This window comes from Haliotis asinina, chromosome 16 (genome assembly GCF_037392515.1).
Source record: "Haliotis asinina isolate JCU_RB_2024 chromosome 16, JCU_Hal_asi_v2, whole genome shotgun sequence".
NCBI lineage: Eukaryota > Metazoa > Mollusca > Gastropoda > Lepetellida > Haliotidae > Haliotis > Haliotis asinina.
The window spans coordinates 12,068,152-12,082,456 of record NC_090295.1 but is presented as its reverse complement, the minus strand read 5'-3'; the positions used below and the strand labels follow the sequence as shown (position 1 = coordinate 12,082,456).

Here is a 14,305-nt window from a genome sequence, read left to right as displayed (position 1 = left end):
AGATAGCCCACAATGAGTGAGTGAGTGAGTTTAGTTTTACGTCACACTTAGCAATATTCCAGCTATATGGCGGCGGTCTGTAAATAATCGAGTCTGGACCAGACAATCCAGTCATCAACAACATGAGCATCGATCTGCGCAATTGGGAACCGATGACATGTGTCAACCAAGTCAGCGAGCCTAACCACCCGATCCCGTTAGTCGCCTCTTACGACAAGCATAGTCGCCTTTTACGGCAAGCATGGGTTGCTGAAGGCCTATTCTACCCCGGGACCTTCACGGGTCAGATAGCCCACAATCAAGCAGGAGTTATTCGCACTAATCTCCTACCATTTTATATGTCATCCATAAAATGAATGTGATTCTGAACCAACTTGGTTAAAATGTCAATGAAATATACACATTTACTTAAAGGCACAGTGTCACGCTCATGACTTGCTTGAAATCGATAACTGAAACTTCAAGGCTAAAGCTTTCAAATACTTGCAATATATGGAATGAAAACGATTGTTCCACACGTCGGTTGTGGTGATGTCGGTGTTTGCCCAACTGGCCTCTAATACAAAGTTGTGATATAGGATATATAGAGGATACTAAACAACCTTCCGTGTTAATAATACCATTTTTATTAAACGAGTTAATGATTTGATATCAGAAAGCGAGTTTGATACTAAATCTTTAACGAGTTTAATGAAAATGGTATTTCATGGAAGTGAGTTTAGCATTCTGTTTATTACTCACCAACATAAACTGACAGAAACTGCGGCAAAATTGCCTACAGTGTGAGGACTCTCAGCTTTCAAGTCAAGCAAGGTCTAGTAAAATCACGACATCAACATTAGCATTGTGACATCACAACTTTGAACCATTAAATTCCATATTGTTATCTTAATACACAGTTCTTTTTAGAATAAATCATATGGTAGCTTTCCTGGGGGCGTGATAGCACTGATGATGCAACACTGATTTTTAGGGAACTGTGGCATGACAGTGTGCCTTTAAAGTTACTAGGCAATTATATTCTGTTTGCTGTTTTCATATCTACAACATTTCTGTAAAGAAAAAATTAACTGTCTCATACATTTGGCCAGGTGTAATTTTGCCAACAGTAATATAAATACATATGTTATAGAATGGTAATAGTGCTAAGGCCAGACCAATTCTAACTTATTTTTTATGGATTTTTGTCCTCAGAAAACCTACAGGCATGAGGGAAAAACAATTTTTTAAAAAATCACCAGTCAAAAGTAATATTCCTTTTAAATGCAAAAAGTATTCTACTTTTCACATTTTATGAAGAATATATGGGGCAAAAGGAATCTAAAAACCAAATGGCATAGATTAACTTTTATTTCTTTACAGGTGGATCTGACAAAACAAAAGTGGTCTGACCTTAGAAGATATGGAATGATTTTAGACCTAGTATAACATCAAACAAACACTTTTCTTCCATGAGTACAACAGCACGCACTGCAATCAATAAGTAATTTACCCAATGTGTAAAAGAGCCAGTGGCTTGTATAAGTCCAGTTGGGCCAGTAAATATCCACAGTCACTTGCCTCACTGACTAGTGAATTTTCAAGGGGCATTTGGATAATAGGTCACTCTCTCCTACTGAAGTTACAAATACACTTTCAAATCGTCATCTTAATGATGAAACGCTTATTATGCCAACATCTTATTCTCGTGTTGTTCTTTTTTTTTTAATCTTTCACTTAGTTTCTACATTCATGCTTCGGGCTTGTGAATTGTTTTGAGGGCTAGCCCGACCAGCTTGCAAAATTAGGAAACTATTTTGCAAATAGGATTTTTACCTGTCTGCTGGAAGTATGGCCACTGCATGTGTTGTGCTGAGCGGGGTTGCTCCACTGGGGCTGTGTTTTGGTACAATGGCATCACAGGCGTTGCCAGCCCTGTGCTGGGGTCCACTTGCATCATGGGAATCTGCTGCATGTACATGGGGATGTTCTGCTGTATCCCTGGGAGACCCACTGACAAAAACTCTGGATGTGGGTTCTGTGAAAAGACTGGGTGTGACTGAGTTGGTGCCAGACTCGTTGGGATCATGTTCCCTGTAGAGATCGGCAGCATGGGGAAGTTGAATGGCGTTGAGAACACATCTCCAGATATCACTGAGGTATCGACAGGCTTTCCGCGGTCCAATTTTGAGATCTTTGTTTGAGATGGCTCATTTCCATTACCCAGAGATGCAGAGTCTGAGAGGCATCGTTTCTTGTCTCGTAACACATCTTTTTCCTCTTTGCCAAGGAAGAGAATGTTGTCATCATGCTCTGCTTGTTGCAAGAGCAGCTTTTCCTGAAACTTTGTGTGTTTCTTGAGCACTTCCTGAGTGAGTTCCACTTGGGGATACTGGGGCAAGATCATGCTGGGGACCCTCCATGGTATGCTGGGATCTTCCACGGCCTCCGGTTGGGGTGGACTGGGAATGGTATCCTCCCGGTGCTCAGACACGTGCACCTGCAAACATACAAGTTCCCTCATGATTTCAGCATCATCCCTAACTGTCATGGTGTTATCCCGTAGTGATTCACAAGGTCACACAGAGTGAGCGAGTGAGTTTACTTTCACGAGACACTCAACAATATTCCAGCTATATGGCAGCTCTTGCATAAGAAAGCAACAGACTGCAATGTTTGGTTTTTCAATACAGTGCATTCTGTCCAACTCAGATTCTGTATTTCTTGGACTGCGGTATAAATCAGACTGACCTTACATAATCCAACTTTCTCTCTCAGACTCTCCTTATTTTGGATTTTGCACAAGTGTCGGACCTCAAGGGTGGTTACATATAAAATCTTTCTTTCGTAATCAAGACTGAGCAGGTAGTCCGCTTGGCTAATAAACCTTGAATAAACAACCCTTTGATTGGTTTGGGTACTAGTATTTCGTGCATGCACATAAGGAAGGTAACTCAATGTTAACTTCACATCTTCACACACTTGCATTTTGCAATAACAGAAACATTTCAAAAGTGTTTGGTAGTTGTATTGTATTAACACACTGACTGCCTCTCTCAAGTATACTCATAGTATCAATTCTTGTTTTTATAACATGTTTTGCATGTTCGCAATATAGGAACAGGAAACAAACATCTCGTGGTGTTCATTGTTACTGCAAGAAGACGTTTGCTTGTGTAAGTATATGATAAATAACAGCAATCTACTAAGACAGGATTACCATAGTTAACCTAAGACTGCAACGATTCACCCAGACCTTGATTCAACTCGATTTTTGATATTGGACGCTCAATCATTTTGACTTTGATTCTTCATAAGAGAAGATTTCATTTAACTCTCAGAGTTGGCTTTTGTACAGTCAAATCCATCGTCAACTTGGAAATGTCTACTAACAATAATAAGGATAATTAGCCTGGAGTCAACCAATTATGTTCTGGCTACTAACATTTACTAACATTTCGAGAATAAGGGCCCTGCCTCTTAGAAGAGGAAATACAGAAGATCAAGAGACACCTGTATCAGGTAACAAAAATATACTTACAATTGTACTGCTGCCATAACTTGGAGGTTTTGTGAATTTAATGTTGACTGGGAAATCTGGAGGTTCAATGGCTGAGGGAAAAGCAAAAATACCAAAACTGAAGTTTCAATTGAACACAAACACAATACAGGATTTAACTAACACAGTGGTCCATTCACTAAGTGTCGGTCAACAACAACAAAGGTCAGTCAAATCAGTATGGAGGTAGTCTAATTGGCTGGTGGATGACATGAAGCTAGGGGTGAAATGTTATACTACGGCATTAGTTGAACCGCAGTAATTCTAGACTAAAATGTCTAGAAATCGAGTAATTCTGTTAAAATATATGCATTTCTTTGATGGACAATCGCTGTTTTCCTGGAAGTAGATACTCATAGACTGAACCGAAACAGACATAACAAAAGGGCTTGTACCCCAATATGTTCCCTACTGAGTATCGTTTCACCCCTACACAAAGCATTCTATCAGCCCTGTGAGAAAACTCATACACTCAGCTGCAAGCACACACACACATATGCACATGCGCAGACATTCACTTTTACACTTTTTTGTCTTATCTTTATACTTTCTCACACTCTGCGTTGTGGAAACATTTTCTTCTCTATAATTATACACTGTGCACTGACTCAGCAATCGCCTGAAATGTATAAAAGTGAAAAGATGCTGTCATAAATAGAAACATGTCATATTCAATTCGTCACCCCTTGCAACAACTGTGATGTACAGGGGACCTATTCCTGTCCGCAATGGTTGGGGTGTTGACATCCAAACTTACCGGTCCCTTCCGGAATTGGAGCCATGCACTCTTCATTGACTTGAGGAATGGCCTCAGACTTGGGGAAGACTTGTGGGAGTCCTTCTGCAGGGCTGAACAGGTTTGCTGGGACAATTTGGCTCATTAAATACCTGAAAAGTAAGTATTCCATTATGCACCTGCATAATGCATCCTGTATTCTGGACTATTTTCACACTTGTGTGATGAGTGTACAGTGTTCCTGATGGCATAGAAATATCTGAGTTAGTGAGAGAGCGAGTGAGTGAGTAAGGAGTGAGGAGAGAGAGAAAGGAAGGAGGGTTGAGAGACAGAGGGGGAGGAAGGAGGGGTGACAGAAAGAGGAAGGAAGGAGGGAGGGAGGGAGGGGTGAGAGAGGGAGACAGAGAGAGAAGGACCATAGTTAAGCCACCATGGACGAGATCAGTAAATATTTCTTCCTTGCATTCAGCTGCTGGCAATGTCGTAAAATTATTGTCCTCCTGAGAGGATTGAGAGGATGGTCCCAAAGCAATTAAGGTAACTTTACACCCACCATCTTATATATTACAGAATATGTGTTCTTTCAATGTATGGCTAGATCTGCCTACATTGCTGACAACTGAATGGATGGTGTAAATCCAGCTAGGGGTCATGCAAGAAGCAAATGTACTTTAATTCCCCATGGTCCCTTGCATGGTGATCTACTTTCAGATCAGCATGACACAATTAAAAGTGATTAGATTCAACTGTGAACAATGTGGAACATACATTCAATCTAAACATACAAAACTGTTGTACACTATTTCAGGGATACAGCCACTATCTCAGATGCTTATTCAAAATAAAAATTCTGAATGAATTCATTTAAACAGAATTTATTAGCACCCCTTTAGCCTGCTGAATTAATTTCAGCATAAGGCGTTAATAAGAGGGTGGGTGATTTCAAACACTCAGTGCGTCACTAAATAAGAGACAACTGAAAAAATATTCAGCTCATTAATACTACATACAAAAATAAACATTATTATCAAAAAATATCCAGATAATTTCAAACGTACAGATATTAATTACAAGACAAACATAAATATAGTAAATTTTCCTGAATTTACCTGAATTACTCGATTGGTAGCCGGATGCGTTTTATACTAGGAACCGTATAAATTGTCCAATTATCGCAAACCGATTTCAATATTCTTACTACTGATATTTCATAAGTATCTGACTTTAATTTCGTATATTTGTATTGGCAAATATCCGCGCGACGACAAATTAAAAATAATTCTGAAAAAAAAAATAATCGAAAACGTTCGTCGTAAACAAATAACATTTTCGATGTCATGACAGGTCTTACTGAAATGGCACTATTACGTTTATTTAAACGTGTCATGTGATGAAAATAGCAGAATAAAATACATGATTCATAAGCATTCATGAGTGCAAATATCAAGTTTTATGGTTCATTAATTTTTGCACAAACCCACAAAAAGACGGTGTTAAATCGTGTTACGCATACTAAAAAACAAACATGGCGCGCTTCGTCGAACTCCTACATAAAATATAGCTTTTTTGGTCAGAAGAAAGATTACAGAACTCTTCTGTGTAAGACCCGGTGAAAGAGGGAGAATTTCTCATTCTACAAGTGTTCCATGTATCATTTTCCGATTAGCATGACGAAAGACGGACGAAAATTAAGATCGTGAAATCTAACTTGTTTTCTAGTAAGTGCAAAGGTCACCGGATGTGATGTCACAGACGGGGATTGCCTGATGAAATTCATTCGCTATTGAATATGAACAGAAAAGTTGGAGATATTTCGTCTGAATTTAGCACAAATAACTGTTTAAAGTGATTAATCAGAGCTCATAGAATTTTCTTGGTGTAATTTTGACTATATAATTCGCACATAGCCGAAGCAGTTTGACCTTGTATGCTCCCGTGACCCGGAAACAGTAGTCGATCAACACTGTAGATGCAAGTTTTTCAGTATCTTTCATTTGAATTTTTGTTCATATTAGGCACATTACTTTATTGTCCGCTGAATATAAAGATAGCAAAGATATAATTGTGATGCATGTTGATCCCAGCTTATTCTTTTTTTCACATGGTCCAACACAGAAACGTGTACAAACATCATTCTCAACAACAGGTGCGCGGATATGGGCGTGGCATTTGTGTTTCAAAATAACATTCATGCTTTTCTTTTTATGACGATGTAGTGTAGTAAGAACTGCAGTATACATGTTTTATAAATAAAAATATATTTTCAGTTATAGTTTCACATGAAATCGGAGATGATTTGATAAAAAATGTTTTCATATTACATGATTGGGAAAATTATATGTCTCACTTTAGAACAAGTTGAATTACATTCATAATTTCATGCAATGAATTAACGTTCTTGATGAATATTTACGATAGATTTGTCAATGCTTTATGTTTCATAACTGGTTACAACTTTAAATCTTTTCATATACTTTAATATGTTCAATGATATTAATAATATGACAATTATTTTTCTCTCTCAAATAGACAAGGGCAAAGACACTTAAAATCTGTCAATGCATTAGCAACGTGTAAATAACCAAATTTTAATTAATGTCTTTCAGTAATGTGGAAAGCTGACAGTTTTGCACAATTTTTATTACAACTACATGTATGCCATAAAATATATGGATAGATGTTACAAATTATTTTGTGTATTTTATTTCTTCATAATATCGTGACAAAATGTACATCAAATACAAATGGGTGATGAGTTATTTTTGTTTTCAACAGTACCACTTTGTTTGCTGAATTATTTTGAATCGCATGTGACAAATAATGTCAATTATGTTGTTGAAGTAACAGTACATGTAAATTTATCAGAAAATGTTATCTTTTGATAAAAAAGAAACCACATACATATAAGAAGTTATATTGTCTCTGGTGAAAGTAAACAGGCTTCATATTCTGTAAATATATATTATTCTACCTTATTGTCTTTTCCTGGGTTTAGGAACAATGTCACAATATGAAATGGGTCTAATGAACTTTCAAGGATTGTTTCTGTTTGCTGAAGTGTCTGATGGTGATATACTCCAATTATTTAGTGTTCAATAGCCTAAACCATCATGAAACAAGAAACATGAAGAACAGTCTTCCTTGAATAACAAAATGCCAAGGACTGAGCAGTCTTCCGTTAAAGATCTGGAAGCATTTGATATATATGTCTTTGCCATATACACATGGCAATGAAAAAAATCCAAATTGAAATCTTAAAGAATAGCTCCAAACTGGACAACAAAAACCACTCACTGCAGAGCTCAGTATTAGGAAAAAAGAAATTTACTTGCCACCACATGATTACCTTGATGCCAAAGACTAACATAGGTTGCACCTCCTACTCAACACTTAATTATCTGTCACTTGTAGTTTTGATATTCCATATTCAAAACATCACTACAACAAAATTATTCTAGATCTGGTATGATAATTTCATACTACTTCATGAAATTTCATCACAAGAAAAAAATGAGTCTGTCTTTCGATCACTGTCAGTGTAATCACTGCTCCAAGAGTTTGGATCATCAGTCTGTTTCCCAGATGAAGTCTGTTTTAACAGTAAAATATGAACATAGACAGTGCGCAAGTAGGTAAAAAGTATGGCCATAAACATGAGGTACATTTTGCAGTTCAGATTGCACTAGTGCAATATCTAAAAGCTGTATGGAACCACGGACTGAGCCACATGACATGATTTTTTAATACAAATATGCACACACGTCAAACAATTTGATCTGAAACATTACCTGCATTATACTAGGCAGAATTAACTCCGAAAGCTCTGCTGTTTGGAGTAACAAAATAATTTCAATTTTGCTCCAAATTCGTGAACAAAAGATGTGATGTTTAGCTGTTTTAATGTCTAAAATAAATACTGATTCACAAAGACGATGACAGTTGTTTTCTAAGCAGTAATTAATTTTTATGAAATACATTTACTGTACGTTACATTCTCACACTAGCTCTGGTTTCGTTCGTTTCTGCAAAAGGAAAAATGATTTTTTTCATGACATCTTCAATCATCAAAATTGTACTTCTTGTAACGATATACACAGAAGAATATTCTGTTATTGTTACTACACACTGAAAATTTATATGTCTCCCCGTGTCAGAACATTCTTTGAAAAAAATAGACCGCGAAAATCATCGACTTCGGATTTGCTAAACTAAAGATCAACACATCGACTGCTAACTTCAGGAGAAATACTACAACACAAGCAACAAATGACAACTGCTATTGAACACAACTAACAGTAAATGACTGAGGATGACTGAAAGGTAATTCTGGTGTATAGTATGGATCTTACGGGAATTTGAATCAGTTTAGAAAATGTATCAATGGTCGTTTTCCAACTCGTTCACATTTTACTTCCACGAGTGCCATGCCGTGTACGTGCTTCCGGTTTCATCAAGGGTGGGTACAATTACAAATATTGTGATACTGTTTCATGAACTGCATTATATAGAGTCGTTTGAGTCGTTTTCTTTCAATGCATATGAGTTCAGATTCTGCTTATGAACGCATATTTTCAAACATCCTTCGTATCTTGTCACTTAGAAAGACCGCGAGTTTGGCCACGCCCTTTTGGGTCACCAACGGCTGTCAACTTTGTGAATGTTGGAAGGTTTATCAAACCAAATCAAAATAAAATCGCTAAATCTGGTAATTTCTGTGCAGAGGCAATAACATTTACCTATTCACACCGTGTAATTAATTCCAGATAAAATAATTGGATATGTCAAAAGGATGGCACATTTTCTTCGGCATCACGATACATGTGGAGTTGTTTGTTTACCGCCGTTGCCATGATCGTTTCTATTCGTCCAATCGATGATATAACATTGACATTGGTTTTGTTTATATTTATTTGAGCCGAAAGTTACTAATTTTTAGAAAATGGGAAACTTATGAGCTTTCTCTTCGTCAAGGAACAAAAAATATCGACTAAACTATCAAAAAATATTTCATTATGAAGAAAACATTAGACTGGGTACCACACGGCGTGGTGCGCTGGAAGTCAACAATGGCCGTTATTTTCGACTGCGTGCCGAGAAATTCGGCGATCTCATTTTTAATTCGCGGGCGTTTTGTTTTAAGGTATATAAACGTATTGAACATTACATATTTAAAAAGGTGAGAATTAGTACATTCCATACATAATTCATATGACACGTAAATCCGACTCGTTGAATAATTATTGCAAGTTTTATTTGGAGATGTCATTATCCTGCACTCCTGTCGAATGGGTTCGACGATAGCATTGAGAGGATTAAAGGCACTATTTCACATCACACTTCTCTAAAACTAAAACTGTCTCTTAAGGGTACTAACTATCTGTCCTTGGGAAGCTACAATATAACTAATTAAAAAAGACAAAAATACATATTTAGATTACATTGTGAAATCAAATAGCTTGAATGAATTGATGCAACATAGCATAAATCGGCACTCCCAAACTCTACTGCCTGAACATTGTTCAAAGTCAAACCCATAGAGTGATGTCCCTTGGAGCGCTCTTTACAAATATGTGATTGAATGTATGGAGCAATTGTTTACGTTCCATATAAGGCAAGTGTTTGGAAACTGTTTGTCTTGAAGCTGAAGTCATAAGGGACCATCAGTCTTTTACTTTATAAATTGGAAGCTAAAGTGAGTGACATGCCCTAATATATATAACACAGGCCAAAATATTAACTTAAAAAAACTCAAATAGTCAAATGACTTGACAATATTCTTTTTGTCAAGCAGGCATGTTTGACTGTGATTCTCTCACATACAGAATATAGAATAGAGTCTCTTCACATGCACATTTCTGCTGATTTCTGGCAGGGTTTTTGGCTATTTCATACACTGTTGAAATGATGTTACGTAACCAGCTGAGATATACGATCATGAATTATATTCTGAAAATCTGAATATGTTTCACAATATTGGATACATGACAAAGGACACATTTCTTGTGCATGTGGATATTGATATAGTTCTCGAAAAAGATAACTGACTGATTTTCATATAATGTTGTTGGTTGCAATTAATGCTATGTATGTTTAGCTCTCATTCATATGTTGTGCCTTTGAACAAAATCTTTCCACTTCATTTACATACTCAGGTGAGTGAGGGAGCCAGTTTAACACCACTGTTAGCAATAGTCCAGCAATGACATAGCGGGAGACGCCAGAAATGACCTTCACACACTGAACCCATGTGGGGATTTGAACCCAGGCCTTCAGTATGACCAACATATGTATTCACCACAATGCTACCTACCCGTTCCCGTTGAGAAGACAATAACTTGTTCCTTTCACCAACCTTTTTGCTGTAGGTGTGTATATGTAAATAAAATTCACTTCCCGGATGTTCTGGAAATGCTGAGACATTGCAGTAAATTTACAAATTTACTACAAAATATGTCCCTGTATTTAACTGATTGACTGAATAAATTAGGATAAAAAGTTCATACCGGTATAACAAGGGATAGCCATAATATATAATATATAATAGTGGGGATATATATAATATAATCCCCCCTAAAATATACAAATGCAGCCTACCTCTTGATGTTATGGGAGTAGTTGAGCTGGTTGTAGTAGACAGTTGTATCCTCCTCGGAATCTTCAGTCTTTCCCACTTCCTTGGATTCCTGAATAAAAACAGACCTGGACTGAATATCTACAGTCGACACAACACTGCTTAGCATTGGAGGTAGGCAAGAGCCCCAGTAGTATGAGATCTGATAGTAGCTATACCACAGGCCAACACTGATTCACTAGATTTAGCATTAAAAAAAAAAAGGAATATTAATCAGGTGTTTCTTCTTTTCTTCTGATATGTCTAGTGAGTGAGTTTAGTTTTATGCTGCACACAGCAATATTCCAGCTATATGGTAGCGGTCTGTAAATAATCGAGTCTGTAAACAGCATGATATGTAGCTAGTATAGCTGACAGAAAATGGATATATATAATATTTTGTTTCGTTAAAAGTCATATTTATTGTTGCTGGACGATAACATGTCAACAAACTGTTTTCAAAGTGGAAATAGCGATATCGCACAAAAGCTCATCAGTAACTTGTGAAACTGTTACATGCATAAAAAACATTCAGCACTTCACCTTAGGCATGATTAAAAACATTTTACATTTATACAACAAAATCTGTAACTAAAATGGCACAATTTTAGAATATATTTCTGTTGGTAAAATAATGCTTTCAGATGCTATATTTTGCTGACCACTCCATCTTAGTTAAAAAGAGCAAAAATTCATGAAGACATTAACGATAACAATATAACAGTCTGGTCTTCGTTGTTGATGCAACCATTACTCACAGTAAGCATACAACCCATTCCATATTTCTGTTTCAGGGATTGATTAAATCCTGTGAGTACTGGAGTGAGAATAGGTGTTGGGATCATGTCCATGGTGAGCTCTGAAAATGCCTCGTTTCCCCTTGACTTTGTGCATGGTCAGAACCTGTGACCGGAATCGATTTGCAAGATGGCAGGCAAGATTTGTATACGAGTTCTAAGGCTTTGGTGACTTCGTTTAAATCTTTCATTGTCAACGGTTCAGCTTCTTTTGTAGCAACTGGGAACAACCAACAATTGCAGCCCAATTGTCCCAGACGTTGAGGGTGTGCTCGTAATCATCAGCAGTGACTGCAAGTTGCAGTCGGTTAGCCAAGTTGCTGTAAAAGCGGTCGATGAAAGGTAATCGCATCCTGTCGAACCTGGACAAGCCGTCCATGTATTTGTAGGGGTAGATGCTCTTCCTCAACAGCACAGGTTGTGTCTTGGCCTCGGTGTGTCTATCAGTGATGTGAAAGTCTTCGGGATCGTAGGCATTCACTTGACCATCTAGAGACGACAGCAGGAACTGAACACTGTCTATGAATTGATGTATTTTTCCATGTTGATGGGGTTGCACATTAGGTTACCGTCGACCTTCGTGATGGAATGCATGATCAAGGGAGAATTGTAACTGTGAAGATCCCAAGACACAACAGGGAATTTTATGATTTTGAGACTGATTTTGAAATTTAAGTTGCTCATGTTTTGAGCAGCACCTCTGTACTTGGTGACTTGGCAATGATTTCTCAGGGAATAGCAGCACACTGGTTTGTCACACAAGTGGCAGTGAGTGCTGTTGTGGTGAGCTCGCCAGTCGTCTTGGGTTATGTGCTTGGGAATGATGGTGTACAACCTTTTTCTGATGATTTTCTCTTCACGTCAGCTATGTCGGGACCTTTGTACACCAATGGAGCATTCGTTTTTCGTTGCATCAAACTACCATGAAACCAAGCCCTTGTGTTTGTGCATGAAACTTTTTTCCGGGGATGGAGTGACAGTGTCAACATTTTATATGTCGGCATAGATGATGTAGGTCATTGGATGGACAAATGTTAAAATGCTAATTACGTTAATTAGGTTGACGAATGTTAACATGTTATTGTTTTGTGGGGATGTCAATTTAGACAGTGTCGGCCCCACCATGCAGCAGTCTTCCCAGTGCGATTCCAGCAGGTCTGCTCACGTAAAGCTGTGCAGGCCCAATTTGCAAAAGTGTTTCTTTCCGAAGTGTTTTGATTGGTTCAAAAGTCTGCAAAAGCACCTGGTTGGATCATGAGTAAACTGGTCCATTCAGTAGGAAGCTGATCCTGTACACAATCGTTTTGTTCCCATCATGTCCAAAGAATCAACTACTGCAATAGCAATAGCCTATTGCAACATATTACTGTGATAGCGATAGTCTACTGCAACCAACTATTGCCAGATATTGCAATATTTCATTTCTCCTGGAATTGTCCCATTTGAAGTCATTTCCCAAATGAATGTACAGTTTGTCTGAAATAAAAACAAGCTGAAGCAGTTTCAGTTACTTTTAATAACTGACAAGAACCCTTAAACCCTGAAGAAGTTTGTTAAGATGTCAAAGGGACAGCTAACTCTAACTCAAAGAGAACGAATCTCTTAGTTCATGTAAGTTTAATGTATACAGTCGTGCCCCATTTATCCGAACCTCAAATATCCGGAAAACTCGCTTTCCGAAAGAGAATTCCTTAAAACGAATTCACAACGTTGCAAAATTACTCACCTATTCGGAAATTTCCGTAACCGTATGGTCATTTTCACATACAAAACACTAAATTATGTGCATTTTGTCTCGTATATCTGAATGATTGAGCACCTGTATGTTTACACACGCGATTACCGAGGGCCTCGCGTGCCGTAACAAAGAAGTTGGCGGTCTTTGAAGCGTGAGAAGATTAACTACCTCTGAGTAACATGGTGACATTGAGTTAACTATGAGGCGTGTCAATTTGTTGGTCACTATAATTAATTAATCCGGATGATCAAGCAAGCCTGGACAGCTGTCAGCAAAAAGACAACTGTTAACTGCTTTCGTCATGTGGATATTATCCAATCAAATGAGGACCTACAAGTAGACATGACCTTGTCGGAACTTCGCGATGTACTATGATCCTGTGCACACGTTGCAACTGTGACCGTTACTGCTGACAGTGATGAAATAACCGACGAAAGTCCTCTCGCTTTTCTATACAGCCAATGCAAAAGGCTATGACTGATTTCTTCAAGTGAGCATTACTGCATGAACAGGTATGAGACATTGTATGCATTGATATTTGTTTATATGTACCGTAATCAATAAAAATTGTGTCTGATGCCTACTATGGTCGTTTCTTTGTACGTTTCTTTATACATATGGCCCGTGATTCAGATATCCAAAAATTCGCTTATCCGTACAATCTCAATAAAACCACAAGTGTTTGGATAAACGGGGCACGACTGTACATTAAATAATGGCTAACACTGAAATGGGCGACTTTGCCGACAACAACTACAACAGATCTCCACTGCTCTATGGTGACCTTGTTCATGAGTGACACCATGGTTTTAAAGCCGATTGTGGACGAATATTAAGATGCATTAACATAAGATAAAAATTATGTTGAACCATTGGGATGTGACTA

At 37.7% G+C, this 14,305-nt stretch overlaps 2 protein-coding genes across 2 annotated transcripts in view; one reads left to right on the top strand and one right to left on the bottom strand.

Moving 5' to 3' along the window:
- Positions 1–14,305, top strand: part of LOC137268208 (EF-hand domain-containing protein D2-like) — a 265,230-nt gene that overhangs the window by 120,104 nt on the left and 130,821 nt on the right. The gene's annotated exons all lie outside the window — the stretch shown is intronic.
- Positions 1–14,305, bottom strand: part of LOC137268204 (period circadian protein-like) — an 83,355-nt gene that overhangs the window by 15,413 nt on the left and 53,637 nt on the right. The window contains exons 16-19 of the mRNA XM_067802743.1: positions 10,869–10,957; positions 4,296–4,426; positions 3,521–3,591; positions 1,816–2,479 (exon numbers count right to left, since the gene is read on the bottom strand). Coding sequence (XP_067658844.1) covers positions 1,816–2,479; positions 3,521–3,591; positions 4,296–4,426; positions 10,869–10,957 — 955 coding nt within the window. The remainder of the gene's footprint in view (positions 1–1,815; positions 2,480–3,520; positions 3,592–4,295; positions 4,427–10,868; positions 10,958–14,305) is intronic.